General features: G+C 40.6%; 1 protein-coding gene across 2 annotated transcripts in view; it reads right to left on the reverse strand.

Moving 5' to 3' along the window:
• The window catches only part of LOC143339550 (V-type proton ATPase 116 kDa subunit a 1-like), a 28557-nt gene that overhangs the window by 6520 nt on the left and 1409 nt on the right, over positions 1–20628 (reverse strand). Inside the window, exons 2-21 of one of the 2 annotated variants that reach the window (XM_076760856.1) lie at positions 20057–20219; positions 19748–19826; positions 19361–19458; positions 18853–18981; positions 18682–18764; positions 18320–18446; positions 18040–18122; positions 17185–17278; positions 16027–16239; positions 14801–14951; positions 13428–13567; positions 12916–13079; positions 12611–12701; positions 11886–12004; positions 11001–11217; positions 9814–9921; positions 8000–8107; positions 5621–5638; positions 2022–2139; positions 1650–1821 (exon numbers count right to left, since the gene is read on the reverse strand). In XM_076760856.1, coding sequence (XP_076616971.1) covers positions 1650–1821; positions 2022–2139; positions 5621–5638; positions 8000–8107; positions 9814–9921; positions 11001–11217; positions 11886–12004; positions 12611–12701; positions 12916–13079; positions 13428–13567; positions 14801–14951; positions 16027–16239; positions 17185–17278; positions 18040–18122; positions 18320–18446; positions 18682–18764; positions 18853–18981; positions 19361–19458; positions 19748–19826; positions 20057–20173 — 2429 coding nt within the window. In that variant the 5' untranslated portion in view covers positions 20174–20219. Of the gene's footprint in view, positions 1–1649; positions 1822–2021; positions 2140–5620; positions 5639–7999; positions 8201–9813; positions 9922–11000; positions 11218–11885; positions 12005–12610; positions 12702–12915; positions 13080–13427; positions 13568–14800; positions 14952–16026; positions 16240–17184; positions 17279–18039; positions 18123–18319; positions 18447–18681; positions 18765–18852; positions 18982–19360; positions 19459–19747; positions 19827–20056; positions 20220–20628 lie in introns of both variants that reach the window. The other variant, XM_076760855.1, reaches the window with a different exon arrangement.

Below are 20628 nucleotides of genomic sequence, written 5' to 3' on the forward strand. Positions count from 1 at the left end.
CTCCACTTGTCGAACTGTCACAAATAAAGGCTCTGCAGCTGCTGATATGTTAATTAAATATTCACTGTTTTCTCTGGCATCAATCTTCAGCTTTTTAATTTTCCCCATTCTAGACTGACTGAGTTAATATTGTCTCCGCTTCACCTCAGCTGATTACATTGCTTCCATAACATAGCTTTGAACAACATGATCTCCAACCTGGAACATACAGCCCGCCCATGTGTAAGGCAGATAGGCTGGGCAACACATACTGTAGGGTTCTTGGAAGAACAACACAGTGTGGATAAAAGACAGCTGTGCTCATATTTGAAAGGCGGTCAGATCATTTTCCACCAGTTTACAGAACAACAGACAGAGGACTGACAGACAGCTTCTGCTTAAACCTACTTATAACAATCAGCCCTGAGAGCAGCAGTTAAGCATTAAAACCATACGTCTATCCAACAAAAACACACAAGATATTCTCTTCCTCTCTTTGTTCATCATCTCATAACCTTGCCTTAAGGCACAGTGCTAATAGCAGGAACCAGGTCTGAATGATTAAAGAAAATAAACTTGTTGCCTTCATTCATAGGGTTGAAAAGACATGGCCTGTAAAACAGAAATGCAGTACAGAACACCTGTTAATCTCAACTCTACTGCACCACAAAAAAGCAAATGATAAATGGATGGACATAGACAGAAATGTCTCAATAACCAAGCAATGGAGAGATCTATGCTACAGGCAGCCTCAGTAATAATAATGAGTTTAACTTAACCCTAATACATCACTATGTACCTTGATCAGCCAGCAGCAAACACTGCTTCAACTTATGTCATACATAAAATGGCACTGGAATCGCAGGACCGTTTTGGGTTGTCAGGATCAATTTCATGTTGTATGCACTAGACATGGGGCATGGTTAGCCTACAACTAGCTTAGCACCTAAGGCTTAGGCATCCCCTCTGTGTAGTTCTCTGCAGTACTCTATCTGAGTCCTCCTCTCAAAATACTGTTACTAAGAATCCTTTCTATCAAAATATATCCATTAATAAGATTCATGATTGCAGCTGCCACAGTACTTGCTAACAAGTTATAATTATTCCTAATACCAGTGAATAAATTTTTATGAACAGGCTGTATTTCACAATGGTAATCATATAGGTGTGGTCCTGTTTCAGGGCAATCCATGACTTGTCTACACTAGATAATGTCCTGTATTCCAAAATGTTTGACTTCCCTGTGTGTCAGTTGAGCTTACACTGGATCAGCAGGGTGGAGGTGGTGCTAGGTAGCGATGGAGCTGGAGGGTGTGAGGTTATCTGGAGTCCTGTATGCTCACAGTTTGGTAAACCACCTTAGGTCAGGAATGTTTCATGTTGCTAGCATTCCTCATGTGCATGTAAAACTGAAGAACTGCAGTTTTGGCAGAAATACTTGGTGCAAGAGGTGAACAATGACAGCTGGGTGTATGTTTTCTATCAATGTGGGATTCACTGTGTAGACATATGAGTATTTGCTGAGAGTGATGTGTGTGCACATGGGTGTGTGTGTGTGCATTTGCTGTATGTGCATATACACTGCACATTCAGTAGCATGTATGTAGGCTGTATTTGTGTGGGTATTTGTATATGTTTATCATAAAAATGTGTGTATGTGTGTGTCTAACCAGTGCAGACGCAGGGCATGCAGGAAGGCTGACAGCCCCTCCATGATGAGCAGGATGGCAACAGTGAGTGTGGCAAAGGCCGAGAAGATGATGGACAGGCCAAAGAATCCGCCACCACTCCGGGAGGACAGACCCAGGTGCATCACCATGGACCAGAGCACCTCTGACAGCTCTGCACACACAGCGATGACAACAAGGTTGGCACCAAATACGAGCACATTTGAATTCAGCATTATTGAATTGACTGACCTACGGTATATAGTCAAAGAAAGGATTGTTTGTCTACAACCTTTTTAAATTATGTTTGCAGAATATGTATCATCAAACTGTGCATGCTTGTGTGAGTGTGTGTCTCTGGACGCATTTACTCACGTGCATGAGCCAGGCTGAGGGCCCAGAGGCGCAGGTAGGAAGCTGTGTTGGAGATGCATCCTAGACAGTACTCTATGGTGTGGATGGCCTGGTGGACTGCTACGTCACCAAAGTCAAACTGTGGTGGAAAGACAGGACATTTAGTTTAGTTTAGTTAGTAACTTTTTTTTTTTGGTAGATCTAGTGGCATTGAACACATAATGGGAGCAAGAAGGAATGGCTTCAGCGTCTTGTTTTAGAACACTATTTTCATAGAACAACGGTAATGCAACACAGTCAATTGCATACTTTTTAACCTTTACTTAACCAGAAATGTATCACTCAGTACTTTCAAATGCAAACAAGAAACCAGGTTATTCAGGTTAAGTAGGCAACCACATGGTGCATATAGTACATACACTGTGTAACCTGCTTACTATAACTCCACATGTACATGTGGCTTAATCATCACAGTCATGATCAATGGCACCTCAGTAGTGGTAGTGAGGGAAAAGTGCTACTCTCACTTATCAAACTTTAGACTGGCAACCTTAGGCCCACTTCCCTAACCTTCCAGCCTCCACTACATAAAGTGTGGTTCAACTTGAAACCTTTATTGAAACTGCTTTTGTCTGCTTTTAGTAGCAAGTATATCTGCATTCTCCATGGTCATAGTATTGCACCTCCATAAGTCTGAGACTATACAAAATAGGTAAAGCAAGGCACCATTATTTATACTACATATTTCACACACAAAGGCAAGCAAAGAAAAGTGCTAGAATGGCATTCAAACCCATAGTAAAATCAATGAAGATAGAATGAAAGGAAAATTTTAAAAGAGTTGCCCCAAATGCATCAAAGGTAATAAAAGTGCTGTAGAGAAAACAATCAATCAGAGGTACAAGAAAACAGCAGGGTTTTCCATTTAGATTTGAAAGTGGCTACGGTGCTGTGGGCAGCATAGCAGGTTAAGTACTACCAGTTGACTGCGTCCTAAACATCTAAGGCCCCTACTGAGTTTTTATTCTTCAAGGAGATGAACAATATTATTGTCCCATATAATCTGACCAGGAGGGAGCATGAATAGGTTGAAAAATAGCTGCCCAACGACTGAACCCTGAACCCATCATGGTGATTACCTCAGATTAATAACCAGTGGTAACAACATAACCTCTGACTTTGACATATCATCCGGACCAATTGAGGACTGTGCCTGATAATCCCAACCACTTTTACAGACTGTCAAGAAGAATTTTCTGTTCCACAGTATCAAAGACTGAGAACATATAGTGCCAAAGGAAAGGGCTGTCTGATGGCAAGGTAAAGCAGTGAAAATATTCATAAATATAGTGTACATCTACACTGATACTGATTCTTTTAGGTGGGCCTTCTTTTATGTGGGTAAAATATGTTTTGCTGGTTCACAGCAGTACATTGCTCAGCTTTTGCCGGTTCTTTGGTCTGCTTCTCCAAACTGAGGGTGTGCTGACTACCATTTATTGTAGGTAATACATTGACTATGAATATGTATCTCATACAAGCCCACTTCAAAAAACCTGAACTATTCCTTGAACACTGAAAGATGATTATCACCCTCTTCTGCTATCCAAGATGTAGCCAATAATAACAACTGTAGTGTCAGTACAGCATGAACAGTGGAAATGACTTTGGATGGAAATCTTTATGAGTTGGCCCTCTGACCTTTGACCCCTGCCCAAGTCTTTACCTCTCATTAGGCAGAAAACAAAGAGCAAAGACTTTGGCGAATTTGAGTTTCTTTCTTCTTTTTTCTCTAGTTTGTACAGTGTACAGCCGACAGAATCCCTCCATTCTCCCCTTCCTGGAGTAAGACTAGCCTTTCCTGTGTGTAAGTGGGCAGGGAGGGGGATAAATGGGAGTCTATTCCTCAGTGTTGCTGTTGTTAGGTTTGGCTTTGCGCTGGTCTGGCTTCCTCTTTCCATGCTTTTCTTTTGTCCTTGGATCCGTAACATAGAGTTCATGGAAGCAGCACTCATTGTTCCCATTCAAAGGGTCTCCGACACAAATGGCTAATGAAAACAACACTGGTTAACATGCCGTAATGGCAAAATACATCAGTGGCTCTGATTTGAACCGTTGTGACCAAACATTCCAGCTGAGGGGAGTCATATGATTTCACAATGTACATTTACAGTGCATAAGATCAATGATGGACCTGTCTTGGATCTGTGATGGATTTGACAAAAAAACAACAAAAAGCAAATGGAAATTTTCAGCAGCCACAAACTATTTTCAGACAGATTTTAAGTTCAGACATGGGGACAAAAGAAAAGCCAGGTACTGATTCAAAGTTAAATTCGATAATATGTCAAGAGCAGAGCTGCTGCACTTGGACTTGTCTTGGTGTCCAGATCGTTATTAACCAGACTTGTCTCAGTCTCATGGGTGTTTGGACTCTTACTTGTCTCGTGGGTGTTTTAACTCTGACTGCCTGTCTTGTGGGTATTTGTCTGTACCTTGTGAGGGTTTTGACTTGCACTTCTTTCAATCTCCTAGGTGGTCTGACACAGACTTGTCTTGTTCATGTGTGCATTTTGACTCAGGCTCTGATCTTGGTCTCGTGGGCATTTGTGTCAGTCTTGTTGATGTTTTGACTCAAACTTGGCTCAACCTCATGGCCGTTTTAACTTGGGCTTGTTTCGGTCTGTTAGGTGTTTTTTTTTTTTTTTTTATTTGGACCATTGCAGAAGAAGAGGTAAATTGATGTCAGTCATACCTCAAATGATGGAAAACCATGTAGAATATGACATGGAAATATGGCATTTGTTTTATGTGTAACACATGAAACAACCTTTACCACCTTAGCCACCTTAGCCATTTCCATTCAGGGATTTTTGGATGCAAATTCAAAATATGTATGAAAACAGGTGGATGGAAACACCCCACAGTGAGCATCTCAAAAGGCAAAAATATTTTGTGATATGATGCTGACATAACACAACAGAATTAAGAGTATGTAACGGTAGCTGTTTTGCTTGTCTTAAACAAACAATGGACGGACAATCAACCTTGATTTGGACTCAGTCTTTCAATCTTGAAACTGCTCATACTTACTTCAGTGGTCTTGGCATCAGCGCTATTCAAGGGTACACTACTAAAATATCAAACTTAACAAGTCATTAAGTCTCTCATTGAGTCTTGGAAGCTTATTTTCATTTCCAAATGAAGATATTTGCCAAAAAGTGTCATTTTCTTGACACTAGTAGACTTACTGAATATACTCTGCCTCGCTCAACAAATGACACTTGTCACAAGAAGAATCTTCCCACTACCATTGGAAAACTGCACTGGAAACAAACTGAATTGTTGCATTTTTTTGAATCAAGACTTTATAATGAGTATCTGACTAAATGACCTGCAGAGGGGTTTTTCACAGCTTCTGTCAGAGACAAACACATACCTTTACATGACATACATAACCATGCCTGGTACTGTGAGGTGGCAGTATAGGACTACAGGGGGTTTAGACAGATCAACCAGAGTTCAAAAAAGACAAAACCTCACTTGGCACTAAGGGAACAAAAAGAGCAGGCAAGACAGCATTCAGACATGCTAAGAAAACACCAAACTAAGGTTCTTACCGGCTCTTCCTCTGAATGCTTGAAAGTAAGCAAAGGTCAAAGGTTAGTGGCAGAATTCAGGAACTTCATTGATCCAGAAGGTTCCATCTACTTTTGGATCATTGTTTTGCAGTTTATTTCACTTGACTGATTCAAACCTGACAGCTTTGAGAGATGAAAGTGTAAGGGTAAAGACTTGGGCTCAGGTCGGACTCTGTTTTGGTTATTTTGAGATGTAATTTCAGACATTTCTGTCTTTAGTTCTCTGTTTCAATCATCTGCATCCATTTGGGTCATGTGTTGCAAACAGATATGCACTTTCCAGTGCAAAGAGGAGAAATAGACAGCATGTAACCAATGAATTGCACTCGTTTATCTTAGATTTAGATTAGATTAGATTTCGCAGTACTTTGATTAAGTTGTGTCAGATCTTAAATGTTCAGATTTTTTAAATGTCTTTTATAATATTTTAATACAATACTGTCATGCCATATGTATTCTGAATGAGTTAGTGGTCACTGTAATCAACAAAAATGAACTATGTATCTTCCAAAGTTAGAGTACTTTGATGTAGAGTGATAGTCCCTCTTTGCGTATCCTCGCTGAGACACAGCACCGGCATATACCTACATGCAACTGCCACGACGAAGATACGTATTTGGTTAGACTAATTCAGATTGCTGAGGCCTCACATTAGCTTCATCTGAGCATCAGAATGTGTTTTTGCAAACAAAAATACTGTGATATAAAGTTTAAGTCATATCACCCATCCCTAACAAGAGGTAAGGAGAAAAGATATACCTGTATCAATCAATGTACCTGGATGTTAACCTTTTCTGGAGTATTCAGGAGGTTTTCCAACCTGATTCTTATAGTCAGTTGTTACTCCCAACATTATATCCATAACCCTGGTGATAAGTCATTACTTTGTGGAATATTAGACACTTGGAATGATGATGTCAAAATGCAGTCTGATTACATTACTGTTATGCAATATGTGATCACACCATAAACACTCAGAGATTTATCATTCAGGAGACCTGGGAGACACCAAACCTCTGAGTCACAGATAGAAAAAAGCAGGGTGGGTACTTTCAGAAATTCCACTCGCTGGCTCTCATGAAAACCACCTCGCTGTTTATGTTTCTGAAATGGAAATTCCAGCTCTTATCTGCTCCAGTCCATGTCTGCCCTGTCTTTCTCTCAGGGTATGCTGTTGTGCCCCCCCCCCGTCCCCCCGTCCCCCCCCCACCCCCCTCATCAGTTTAGTTTGTATTTTTGTTCAGTTTTCAGTTCAGTCTTTGTTGAGTGATCTGTTTTTGACAGAGATCAGCATTTGATCCCGTATTTGGGTCCACCTGCTCTGCTCTTATTTGTGACAGTCGGCCACTCATGGAAATGGATGGAGAGTCTGACCAGCTGTTTTCCAGCCTTTCATACATCCTTTTTGGTCCATCCACAAGGAGCTAGTTTACAGTCTACACCTTGGCCTGCTAGCATCCAACCCAAGGCCTATCAGTTTACTCTTTGGCCTGCTAGCAACCAGCCTGCATCCATGACAGCTAGTGTTGGGCTTACTAGCCTCCAGCTACCATCTCAGTCAGTTAGCATCTGGCCTGCCTGCCTCTTTCCATCGTCATCGTTCATACCTGCTCTGCCTTTCAGTTCTGCCCTGGCTCCACCCACCAGTTGTCCCTGGATCCCCCCCTGTTCAACCCTCATTCTTCAGCTACCACGCTTCCCCAGTCCCTTCTCTACACCCCCTGCACCCACCTGGCTTTACTTTGACTTTCTGGATTGGTTCTGAAGGGATGTCTGTGAGCCTTCCCTTGAAGGGGGGTGCTATCATGGTCCTGTGACAGTCCTGTCTCGTGTTGTTGTTTTGTGGATTTTTATAGTCTGTGTTTCCCTCCATATATTTTCAATTTTATTTTGTAAGAATTTTTAGTGAAAATTGTATGCCCCATATACCTCAGAATTTTGAAAATTACAATGAATCTTTAGTGTCTATATCTAGTCCAGAGATAAAATATAAAAGTTCTTCAGAAAACACCAGCTAAAAAGGCACAGGAGGGACAAGGCCAATGCTTTTTTTCAAGGTATGTTTTTGATGTGTTTTGGCATACAAAAAAATGAAAAAACCCAGACAGCAAATTTTCTTAGTTTATGACAGCCGACTTTTAAAGCGACTCTTAAAGCTACTATCAAAGTCAAGCAATCAGGTTGAATTCTTAGGTTTGGATCAGAGAACAGACGGAATAGTCCATATACAACAGTGAGAGCATAGTCAGTACAATAATCCTAATAAAAACTATTTCAATTTTCAAATCAAACAAAATGAAGGTCAGGAAGAGGATGGAATTTGAATCGGTGGTGCCTGGTGAGATTTCATGGGCTTACCTCATCTCCTTCCTCTGAGTGCTGGGAGAGCTGGTCGTGGTCCATGATGCCAGCCTCGTCCTCCGTGGGCCCGTTGCCCACCCGTACCCCTCCGAACTTCTGCGTGCCCTGTTGGGTGAGTCCGGTGCATGATGAGGACACGCCTGTTTGCTCTAAAGATTGCTCTAGATTCTCTGCAGGGGTTTCTTCCCTCTTCTGGGACTAGATACAAAAGCCACAAGAGCTGTGTCTAGCTTAAAGCAAGCCTTAGGTTGAACGCTTTCTCCTTAATTTACTTCAGTTTTTTTTCAGAAAAACAGGGCACCCAGCACAGAGAGTGAAGGCTTTCATTCCAAAATGAAATGCATCCACCACTTGGGATAAATGACACTTAATAAATAAAGGGTAGCAAAAAATAAAAATGCTCAAAGATACAGTAAGCTATTGAAATCTTGCCAAATAAAATACTATTTTTATAGACCAAACTAGTATTCCAGTATTTGACTGGGGTCACCAGCCATTTCTTAAAGGGTAAAGTAATCTCACTGGTTGAGTTAAACCTCATTAAAAAAGAGGTGAAAATTACATTTGTAGTATGCTTTTACTACTGTACAACTGTAAACTTTAAATGGTAAGGAGGAAACTCTAAATATGACCGAAATCAACATGTCCTGTTGGATCACTGAGCTACCAGCAACACCCTGATCCAGTCTAGTGCTTTTGTTACTCATTTAAAATGTCTTTGAGCTTATCAAGACCAGTTTACTCTGGTGGCTAATACTGCCTTAATTTGCATTATCACTTCCAATGGAACTGGTACATTGCCTGTTGTGCTTCAAGTAGTTCCACTCGTGAAAACACAGATGACAGATAACTTAAGACAAACACTGCTACTTAATCAATTTTCCAGTGCAGCTGCATCTCAAACCACAGTCAAAAAGTAAAGTAACTATAGACTACCATCCTAGAAAATGTCAAGCTAAGGTAAGCTGAAGACAAAAATGGAATAAAAAGCAACCTTTGATAATAAAATCCATGATGAAATGTATCACACTCTGTGAAACATAAATAAAACCGATGTGATAATTTGCTTTTCTATTTGACATATACTCAATTGAAAACAGACAAAAATAAAATAAAATTTGCTGCCGCCAAACAAGGTGGGACATTCCACAGGTTCATTTTTAACAGGTGATAGTATCATGATTGGGTATGAAAGGAGCATCCTCGAAAGGCTCAGTCATTGATTAATGGACTAAAGTCATCTTCAATTCCACTGAAAATTTGACAAGAAGTGGTAACAAAACATCTGGGACAAACTACAAACGCCTGCATGCAACACACCAGCATTTATAAAAAGCTATCTTTAATATAACTTTATCAAGGGCTGTGGATGTGAGCATCAAAATGCTAAAATTTATGTCTTCTGATGAGATTGCATTCGTTTGAGGTTTAAGACAACCAGTGAGAGCAGTGAGAGCTACAGGTCACTTTATAAAGTATTTCACCTCATATTAGTCATATTAGTTTGATATGTAGTGTTCTGGATACTCGCCAAATACACAGATAGAACAGGAGAATACAAGAAACAGATCATGAGCTGTTCGGGTGCCCTCAGCTTGTAAAGTATTACTAATACATTTCCCACCAATATATGAGCGTTTCCAAGGCAGGCTTTAAGCATTTTTCATGGCAACACAACCAAACACATTACACAATACAATGTGCGTTGAAATGAATGGCAGAATAGGAGTGAGAAAAAGTCACACAAAAGGTTATAATTGTTATTCATCAATGGTGGCAGTAAGGTTATAGGTGGGGTCAGAGTCACATACCAGGTGCTTTTTCCACAGGTGCTGACGCCGAAGCACCATAGTTTTCACAATCAGCATACAGGGTACACATGCAAGGGCAATCAGCACCAACAAAACCTGGATCCCCATCTACAGATTCAAACAGAGAGATGTTAACAAAGTGTTGGTGATAGAAGACACTAAGTCCCTGAACAGAACTTGATGAGGCCTAATTCACTCTTAACTCTCACTGCTGGAACAGGAAATAAAAACCACAGCTGATTTTCTTTCTTTTGTCTCATTTGAATAGTAAATTACATGAAGCTCACCGACAAAATACTAGCTTCGCTTTTCTTTCCTGTAGTTGCAACAGTTATTTGTTGGTTTCATCTACCAATAATAATCTGCTGATCAGTGGATACAACAGATTTATGAAATGTATCAGGAAACTAAAACTAAAGGCCGGCTGATTCAGTCTACACCTATACTAAATCATTAAAAGAAGCGCAGACTTTCCTGCAAGAATGTTTTCAATTGTTGGTCTGACTGAATGGATAGATGTGCATACAACTCCCTTAGGCTGACTTTTACGTTCTTTTCTTTCTAATCCAATATATAGCTATATTGCTTCAAATGAGAAAAAACAAGCTTTTGACTTGGGCTGGGCAGTAGAAATAATAGAAAATTGAACTCTGAGAACTCTGAGAGGAACTCTGATATAGTGTTGACAGTGTTCACTGCTTGTTGATGTACCAACAGCCAATTGCATTACAGAAGCAAAGCTATTTCTAACCAATACCAACAACAGACAGCCCTCTTCCCATAGTAGGCATAGCAGGGATGGCTGAGTTAGCTGAACACACCATGCACTTTTGTTCTAGTATCAAAAACCAGATGGCAGTGACGAGCCTCTGTTGAGGTGTCAGGACAGAAAGCGACAGCTAAAATCACAGCAACCTTAAACATTAATAGCTGCTGTCAATAAACAAAGCAGCAAGACATTGGTGGTGAGGAGATATTTTGACTAATAATGGCCACGTTTGGCCACACAGTGATCTAAAATCCTTCGCAGCTCTGACCAGAAGAATATATCAAACAAACTGAAACTGTCTGTTTCGATGTTCGATATTAGCTGCTGTGCACCTCTCTGGCAGGGTTCAACCATAATAGTACATGGGGGGAGGGGTGGAAGCGGGGAGAGGCAGAGGGGTGGATGAGGGAGGGAGCACCTGTCCCGCATAGAGGGGCTTGTTCGTGGGGTCGCTGTAGTTGAAGAGACACATGTTGATGAAGTGGATGAGAAGGCTGGGAGCGTCCTTGGAAGTGAAGGCATCATAGGCTGTCCACTTGTAGAAGACCAGCAGAATAAGGTAGCCGAAGAGGCTCGCCATGAAGACTATTTCTGGGATGAAGCCCAAGAAGATGTTCAGTGGCTTCTTGAAGTATCTGCAGAGCAGTGATGTCAGTTAACAACACAGATGAGGCAAATTTTAGAACTATGTTTTGTTGGTGATGGAGAATCTAGTGTGGCATCAGTTGAGCAGCTTTGCTTCGCTACTTTTGACCTGCAGTGAAAATAACATCAAGCAGAAAGTAATGTGAATGTGATGCGGTTAAATAGCACTGTCATTCCCAACCAGAATAGCTGCAACCTGACAAACCTAATCAACACGTCTCAATAACAGAATATGGAGAGTTTCCAATCAGAGTAACTGTTTCATCATAGTCCATCTATGTTATCGTATCCATTCAGAAGGATCTAATAACCCTATTAAACCTGAGATATAACTCAAGTTCGCTCAAACATTTTTTTTTTTTTGGAAAACTTGCTTTTTCAAAGAAACAAAATTTTTGGAAAACCAGATGGTATGGGTTTTGTGTCCTTAGTGTGGACAGGAGGAAGTGGGAATCAAACCACCAACCTGTCATTAGTGAATCCCCCACTCTGCCTCCTGAGCCACAGCCATTCCATTTAAATGATGAGGCTAAGTTATTTTTAAAGTTACAATATATGATAACCCTAATTAAGAGATATACTGACAACAATGACTATTTCGTGACACCCAAGGGTCCAGTTCTTAATTTTCAGCACTGATATTGAGTGTATCACTTACAGGTGGTTGAACAGACTAAGAGACACTCCAAACAGCATGTGAATGACACCCAGGATCACAGACATCTTCATCTTGAATGAGTTAAGGAAGGTCAGCTTGTTGGTAGCAACGTTCCAGATCTGCAAAGACAAAACAAAGTCAAACGTTTGAGACCTACCAAGGTGTGACAGCTCCTTAGCTTTCTTTTCTGCGTAGGTGTGCACGAATGTAAACCAAATATACTGGGAAATCTTCACTATTTGCCCCTTTGTGGTAATTCTTTTGGTCATTTAGTCCATTAGTTTCCACGTTAGCTTTTAAAGACATAAATCTTTAAAAACAGCCCAGAAATAGTTTATTTTTCAAAAAAGACTATGATTTCCTAAAATAGCTGGTCAATGTAGGTTTTTAATAAACGTTACTGAAGCAAGAGGAAATGCATTTGTTGGGGACTATGTTCAGTGGCGGATTAATCCATATTTGGTGCCCTGGTGAGTATTTCTGGCAGCAGGATGGTGTATGTGCATTAAGTCACAGCCACAGAGGAAGAAGAAATATCAGACTTACACACACAATTCTTTTTAATATGCATTGTTAGTTTGGTTTTTAAAGGGACAAGGCCTGAAATTATTATTGTCAGCACTGTCCCAGGAAATTGCCCAGAGGTAAAGTTCACACTGTGGTTCCAAAGGAAACAACTGCCAGCTCTTAATGTTTGGTGCTGTAGTGAAGATGTAGGGTCTTACCGGGTCGATTCCGAGTGGATAGGGCCCGCCGAACACACCAGGAACTGCTGGGTCTAACTGTAGAACGGCATTTCCATCAAGTGTCTCAACCCTAGGACAGACCAGCAGGAAATGAATGAATGTATTGAAATGAAGCAGGATATTTACATACTGTGGGTTTTAGAAGGGATTAGCAGTATATTTTAGAACATGAATCTACCCAAACAGGAGAGAAGTAAAATATATAAAACCACATGAATGTCAATGTCAGGGATGTGGGACACCACAGACAGTATCAGTCCAAGCAGAGCTGGTGGCTGACTTACGACCAGTTGGCTCCTTTTGGGCCAAACATGGGCCTGACGCTCCATCCAGAGCCGAACATGTTGAGTGACTTAGAGAAGCAGTCATTGTAAATGATGCCGGTGTAGATGGAGAAGATCCCCATCAGCAGGATGATGTAGCGACCAGCAAACACCATGTTGAACATCTACAGAGACACACAACAACATGTCATATGTTGTATGTTCTAATATGTGTACTACTAGGCAGAATGGGAAATGGACTGCATTTTTATAGTGGCTTTCTAATCTACTACCACTCAAACAGTTTTACAACACATGCCATATTCACCTGTTCACACACATTCACACACAGATGACACAGCATTAGGAGCAGTTTGGCCTTCAGCAACTTGCCCGAGGATACTTCAACATAAGGACCAGAGGAGCAACCGACCTTCTGATTGGTGGACAACCTGCTCTACCTCCTGAGCCACAGCCACCTCTGAACCGCAAAGATTTTAATTCCTTTATTACTTGTTAATGTCTTGCTGTACCTCATTGTCACTCTTCTGGGCGAGGAGGCGACTCTCTCGGATGACCAGGTAGAGGGCTGCAGAGGTCATCAGCACACCGTGACCCATGTCACCAAACATCACCGCAAACAGGAAGGGGAAAGTAATGATGGTGTACGGAGCTGTAATAGTTGACAAACAGGAGGGGACCATCACACAATGAGGCTCAAGCTCAGATCAAGGACACCACCTCTCACATACTGAATCTCTGGCAAACAACTGAATTTTAAGAATGAAGAGGTTGAATTTACAAGCTTTTAACACTCAGTATAAGGTAGTAAGCACAAGAAACCTAAAAATTTAGAGTCGACATGTATAACAGTCCATACTGTGATCATACAACCCCAATTCCAAAAAAAAAAAAACTAGGCCATGTACAGGTGTTTTTGGAGCATTCCACAACTTTCTCAGTATTTTTTTTGCTCCTGTCCCAACCAAACATGTGGCTGGTATCAAATTCAGAATAAGAATGCATTTACAAAACTCAATTAAGTAGATGACATAAAACATTACATATCGTATTTGTCGTAAAGGATTGTCACATTCTGTTTTATGTTTTCCACAGCAACCCAGCTTTCTTGGAATCTGGATTGCAATATATCATCAATCCAGCATTAAAATATATCAGTGTTTTCCCTAGATTTGTGGAAGCTTAGCATATATTTGTCTGGGGGTGTGGGGGTCCCCTCTAAGAAATTTTTACATGTTTCAATAAGGAATATGCAATTTCACATCATTTTGCACCATTATGCTTACCATATCTGTGTATGCAATGTTGGAAAAGCAAAAGCAGATAATACCTAAACAACACCCAAAAATGTGTAAAGATAAAATTTGCTAAAGAATTCCACCTGGAAAAGTTCTGATTCTCTCCACACTGATTTTACATTCATTTGGCTTGGGTGCTAAACCTAGGCCTTATTGTGGTAGGGAAACCTTGCGTATTATAGGAATTCTAAAAAAAAAAAACAAAAAAAAACTCCAAATTGCTAGTGACTGAAAACAGAATTACTATTTGAGAAGAGAAACTGAGGGCAGTAGGTGAGGAGGGGGAGATAAATAAAGATCTGTCCCAATGCCTGTTTCAATAAAGACCCAGTTTTCTCTGCAGTTGAAATCAATGAAGGACCACCTGAGCACTTTTTGAGAAGTCACATACAGTTCAAAAGAGCTAAACCCACTCTACTTTCATTTCACGCAGGTGAGAGATTTCAGTAGATGTACGTATGTTGTCCTTAAAAGAGGACCTTTTTGCTACTGAACAATTACAATTTCTGGCGACAATTAATTGAAAATATGAAACAATATGATGAGTAATTAATTCAAATATAGATAAATATAAATTCTCATATAACCTGGGTTGATTTCCCGGTAGTTCCCAATACCATAGGCGTCAACAATGTTCTGGAAGCCTGATGTGAACTTGTTGGTCTTGTTGAAGGTAGGTGGAGTCTGTTTGGTCTGCATCCGGTTGAGGATGGACGGCACTGTCGAGCCGCTCCTCTCCTGTCAAGTAAAGCCCTCACTTATTAGTTACGTTAGAGGTAAGACCAGATGACTTACAGAGGTCCCCACAAACTTCAATACTTGATGTCAGTGTTAAAATCCAACTAAAATTAATTCTGCATATGTTTGGTGTTTGTTTTGTCTTTGTCACTTGTAATTAGCAATTCTAAATCTTATTTATTTTTCTGCAGCGACAGCGCCTTATGGTGTTCTCCAATGGGCTTAAAATTGTAACAACTGCTGTACTGTGATTTTATTGGTGTAATCATATTGCAGTTGAGTGAGTCTCAAAACAGTGTGCTATTACTTCAATGTGTGGGGGGTGGGGCGGGGGGGCATGAGGATCGTGGCTGAGACACTGTTACCACAATTATGTAGAAACTGCAGTTGCTGCAACAAATGCAGTTTTATCCTCTTGTGAAATGTTGTAGAATCATTATAGCTTATATTTCCTCATACAAGAAGTGAGGAAAATTCAAATTTCCAAACTTTAACACAGCTAAACAATAACAGAGACTCAGTGTGTTCAGCTGCATGCTGATACCTCTCCAGCAGCAACCTTATTCCTGTTAATTCACAAAGCATCAGTGATCTATGTCTGAACTGCTGCTGTACATACAATTAATTCAATTTTCCTTTCTTCCATGACGGAATGAAAAAAGCCAAAGCGTCCTAGTGTAAGTGTGTTATAATATTGCTCTGTTTAGCAGCAGCACACTCAGTAAATATAAAATATGTTACAACATATGAGCATGGAGTGACAGCTCACAGCAGGAAGCAGAGCCACAGAGAGTCTGGAGTGGAAACAGTCACATTTTCCTCAGATTGAAGTAAACTAGTAGGTTTAAAAACCAGCTAACATAAAAAATTAAGATATAAAAAACATTTTTCAAAAGTCCCTCTAGGTTACTAAGCTGCTTGAATAAAACATTGCTGCTTATGACCTCAAAATGCATACAGGACAAGAAGAGAGAAATGTGTAATACTTTTTTCTACACTGCACTGCAAAAACAGGAATGTGATCAGTGTAAACAAATAAATACACAAACAAGCAAACAAACAAACAAAACCTCACCGTCCCTCTGCGCAAAGCGAACTGGATGGAATCCAAGTCTGAGACGGGACACCACACCTCGGCAATCAGACACTTCTGGGTGACGTCGATGTTGCAGAGATTGAGCGTGTGGTAGATGGCCTTCATCTTCCTCACCTTGATGAACCACACTCGCATGGTCTTGGAAGCAGCCTGCAGCACTCGCTGACGGTGGTCCTCTGTTTGGTTCAGCACCTACAGACGCAGTGTGGAGTGATCTGTTTTAGGTTGGAGATCTGGCCAAGTCTACACTGGGTGTTTGAATGGTGTGAAGCCTTGGCAGTGCTGGCGGACGACCTGAGCTGTAACAATGTAAGTCAAAGACTACCGGTTGCTTAAGTATCTTTATTTGAATTAATTTTCTTATTTATCTAATTAAAAGCTATTTCTTTCCATTCGTTGTCTTCCATCTGTGTGTGGTCTATCCTATCGCCTTTAAGACTACACTTGTTACTTATTGTCACAGTTTTGTGATATGAACATAATGTGAGCTAAGCACAGAATGTGCATTATTAGTGATGTAAACATTTTGGCAAATGGTACAAACAGATTGATCTTACTGTGCTGGCTCCAAGACTCGAATCACGTCTATGCACAGAATTTGATTTTCTATGTGAACCTGACTACAATGCTGTATTGTAGAGGAGTGGAATACATTGTATGTGGTTGGCAGGTTCAGATTAGAGCAGACCTCTCAAGCAAAACCAGGTTTTTTTCCAGGCTTAATATGGGCAAAGTTTTGGGAATCACAACACTATGAGACAGGACAAAGGTCTTTCACAGAGGAGAACTAAAGCACAAGAAAACACTCGCCGTAACTATGGAACACTATTGGAAATAAATTTTAGAAAGGAAAACTGAGCAGGAGCCTGAACACAGACATCCTGTTGTGCAAAGTTTCTGATTAATTTCTTGTTGTTCACTGAGCAGCAGTGCAACAATGAGTACAAAGAGCCTTTGAAAGAATTCAATTAAAAAAAGAACTGTATTGCTAATGATAATATCACTTAAACAATAAGCAGGCTTTACTCCAACGCCAACCCCCTCTCCGAAACCTCCCACGTTACTCTATTTATCTTTAATGTGTGTGCAATGCTAGTAATGAAAGGAGGCAAAGATCCATTACAGTGACAAACATACCATCTGCAGGTCATCTATGCGGCTGTTGACTCCAGCGAGCATCTCCTTCCTCTCCTGTGGGGTCTCTGGACATGGGTAAAGTGAGGCACGGAACCTGGAGAAACACACCCACTAACAGAGTCAACTCACAGCATAAAACACATGCTGTACTTCCTCCTTGTTTCCATTCTCGTTCCCTCATCCTTTCTGCCACTGTCAAAATGTTGACCAATGGTAAATTGAAGTCCAGGTTTGTCTTAACACTACTTGTTAAGGTCTGTGATGGCACCAATTCCCCTTCTTTACTAGTCTAAATAAATTGTGTGACCAGAGGCAGTACTGCCCCCAGTCTTCCCCTTCTTATTATTAACCACACTAAACATTTGTGTAACCTGCAAACAAGGGGTGGAGAACATCCCGAAATTAACGTTGCTAATTAATGTTCATTTTTTCAAACAGAATATCTAACTCCACACATGCAGCCACAAAGTCTTCAGCAAACTTGTGTCTTGCATCTACCAATTTGGTTGAACTGAGAGTTTGTGGAAGTGATGAGCTCTTGCTACTGTGCTGCCTCTCTCTCAACATGACTGATGTGTGATGTTACTTTTTTATGTGATAAAAACAAACAGCATATTAGACTAACATGTCCTTCCAGGTGGTGTCTGAATGCAAAACGCACCTAGCAGTTACACTGTTGGAACAGTCACCGTGTCACACATCATGACAACTGACAAGAGAAGAACAGTAGATGCAGAGTGTTGCACTTTCCAAGACAGGCACTATTATGCAGGAAAGTTCTGTGCTGAGCTGCAAGCATCGGATCAGTGACACTGTTCCAAAGTGTCAGGTTTTCTTGAAGGATTTTAAACCTACCCCTCACAGATCTTCTTCACCCTGTTCTTCAGCTGGTCACCTTGAAAGAAGATTATGAACACTGATTTGTGGACTTGGTCTCCCTGTTGAAAAGAGAAGAAGCTGTTAAAAAACCTCCACTCACTTACACAACACACAGATGAGTCATGTATCTGTTTCTAAAATGTAAAAATGTCAATTATTATATGTTAGAAATAGGTACGACACATTTTTATGCTTTCTTTTCCTTATCAATAGGTCTCTTTACTAGACTCTGTGACTGCATGTTGTGTGTACTAACTGTGGTGGGGTCCTCCAGAGGGTCCTCGATCTCTGCTTTCCTTAAGAAGACATTACCGCGGCACACCCTCCACAGCATCCTCTCAAAGGTTGGAATCCTCTCCCTGCTGATCACTCCAGCAACAAACCTGCACACACAAAACATCCAAGTGCTCAGAGTAGATAGCACAAAAGAAAACAGCCCACAGTGTGTACATAGCCAGCCTCTGACTGGCAAAAATGAAAAACGAATGTCTTCATTTGAAGACATCCTACTGCCCACCAAAGCATGTAATCATGTGCAGTTCAGATGATCATGTCAATATTTGCCAGCACAACTGGATAATGTATATTAGAGAATCTGATGCAGTCCTCATGCTTTACCCCAGTCTGAGCGGGGCCCCGCGGCCGCCCTCACTGCCCTCCATCAGGGCTGATGATTCCTCCAGCAGGTTGGGATCCTCCATCTGCAAAGATATTAGGAAGATTTCAGTTCATATATATAATCTATTGTGCCTCTGGGTGTGTTTTTTTCTGAGGGTGAAATAAGCAAACCTCATCAAAAAATTGCTGTGTTCGACGGAGTATGTGTTTGAGCTCTGTCAGCTCGAGGAAGTTCTTCTTCAGCGCTTCCTGGTTGGTGTTGATCTCTTTCAGTTCATTCTCCAGCTTCTCAAAGGTGGCCTGCCAGTCACAACCAAGAGACACTCACTGTTATGGATGTTTACAAGGGTCTGCTTTTACAATGTTTTAGCATTTATGTGATGTCTGATTTTAAAGAAAGGATTGTATTTCCAATGCTCATAACAACATGCAGTAATCAGCTACAAACACGGACAAAACGCTGTCAAAGTAACGATCTTTAACAGTTTTGAATTTGGTATGGGTTTTTTTGTATTAGCATCTCTCAAATGTGAGAGGTTTGATGGGATTTTCAGACAAACCAAGTGAAAACCTATACAACTATGGTTAAAAGAGCTGATGAGGTGGAGTGCATAAAATTTGCAATGCATCAAAATCCAACTTTGACTGAAATCACTTTATCTTATGGACTGCAGATTACCTCCAGATCAATCATGTCCCTGGGAAAAGGCACCTCTGGATTTTCTCCCGTGTCCACAGTTGGGATGTTCGCTTTCTTAATCTCCTTCTCCACAAACCCTGTTCAGCAGAGATAATCCATGATTCAACATCGTACCAGTGGAAAACCAGGTTCCTTCAAATTTTCCAAATGAGATGAAATTTAAAAAATGGATCATTTTCTGATTGACACCTTGTGTTGGGCAACTGAGAACAGACACATGTGCAGTGGTTGGACTGATGGTGGTCAGTTGGAAAGTTTTATCATATTGACACCCCTGTAATGTTGAAAAATGTTGCACTGGATCATAGGTAAGAACTACACTGTGCCTTTGGCTGGGCCTGACTCTTCATTTCTCTCATTACTTACTTAGTTTCCTGTCCATTTCCTCACATCTCCTCACTTCATTCACGAATTTGCGCTGGAACACGTTCACATCTGGATTCAGCTGTGGATGGGAAAAAAGTGCAATTTTGAGATTTTGACACAACATGAATTCATTATTTATCACTAATAACTGTGTGATGTCATATGAAAGATGGTTAACAAGTAACACCACATCTCATCTCTGACCGCTCACCGTTTACACTGGCTTTAATTTAATCAGCAAGATTATTTCTGCCTTCAGAGGACATCTAACACCAAGAAATGGCATAGCATGAGAACATTCATCCTTACATCTCTAAACTGGACCATGCCCAGTTCTCCCAGCTCACTGACGCAGCAGTAGGCTGCCTCTGACTGGAGAAAGAGCTGAGCCAGGGTCATCTCCTCGCTCCTGAACAGTTCCCCCATGATGAGAACCACTCTCCAACTCAGCTAGAACAAAGAAACGCTGCACCTATGACAGGAACACATATAAAAGTATTAGACTGAAGATTTTGGAAATATATTTATTCATTTTTTTATACCATCAAAGGCTCAAGTAAAAGGAAATAACAGGAAGTGTGCAAACCTGTTTTTTATATGCAGTGGTATACTGTTGTACTACGTTAAACTATACTACACAACGATTACTTTTTATTATCAATAAATCTGCCAATCATTTTCTGGATTAATTGATTAAGGGTTTTCTAAAATCTCAACAAACAGTGAGCCCAAACGTTTTGGCAAACCAATTTCAGTTATTTTCTGCTTGAAAAATAACTGAAATTATTCAATGATTATCCAAATAATTGTCAGTTTATTTTCTATTGACTGACAAATTGATTGATCAACTGATCATTTCAAATATAGACATATCAGTAACA

This window comes from Chaetodon auriga, chromosome 20 (assembly GCF_051107435.1).
Source record: "Chaetodon auriga isolate fChaAug3 chromosome 20, fChaAug3.hap1, whole genome shotgun sequence".
Classification (NCBI taxonomy): domain Eukaryota; kingdom Metazoa; phylum Chordata; class Actinopteri; order Chaetodontiformes; family Chaetodontidae; genus Chaetodon; species Chaetodon auriga.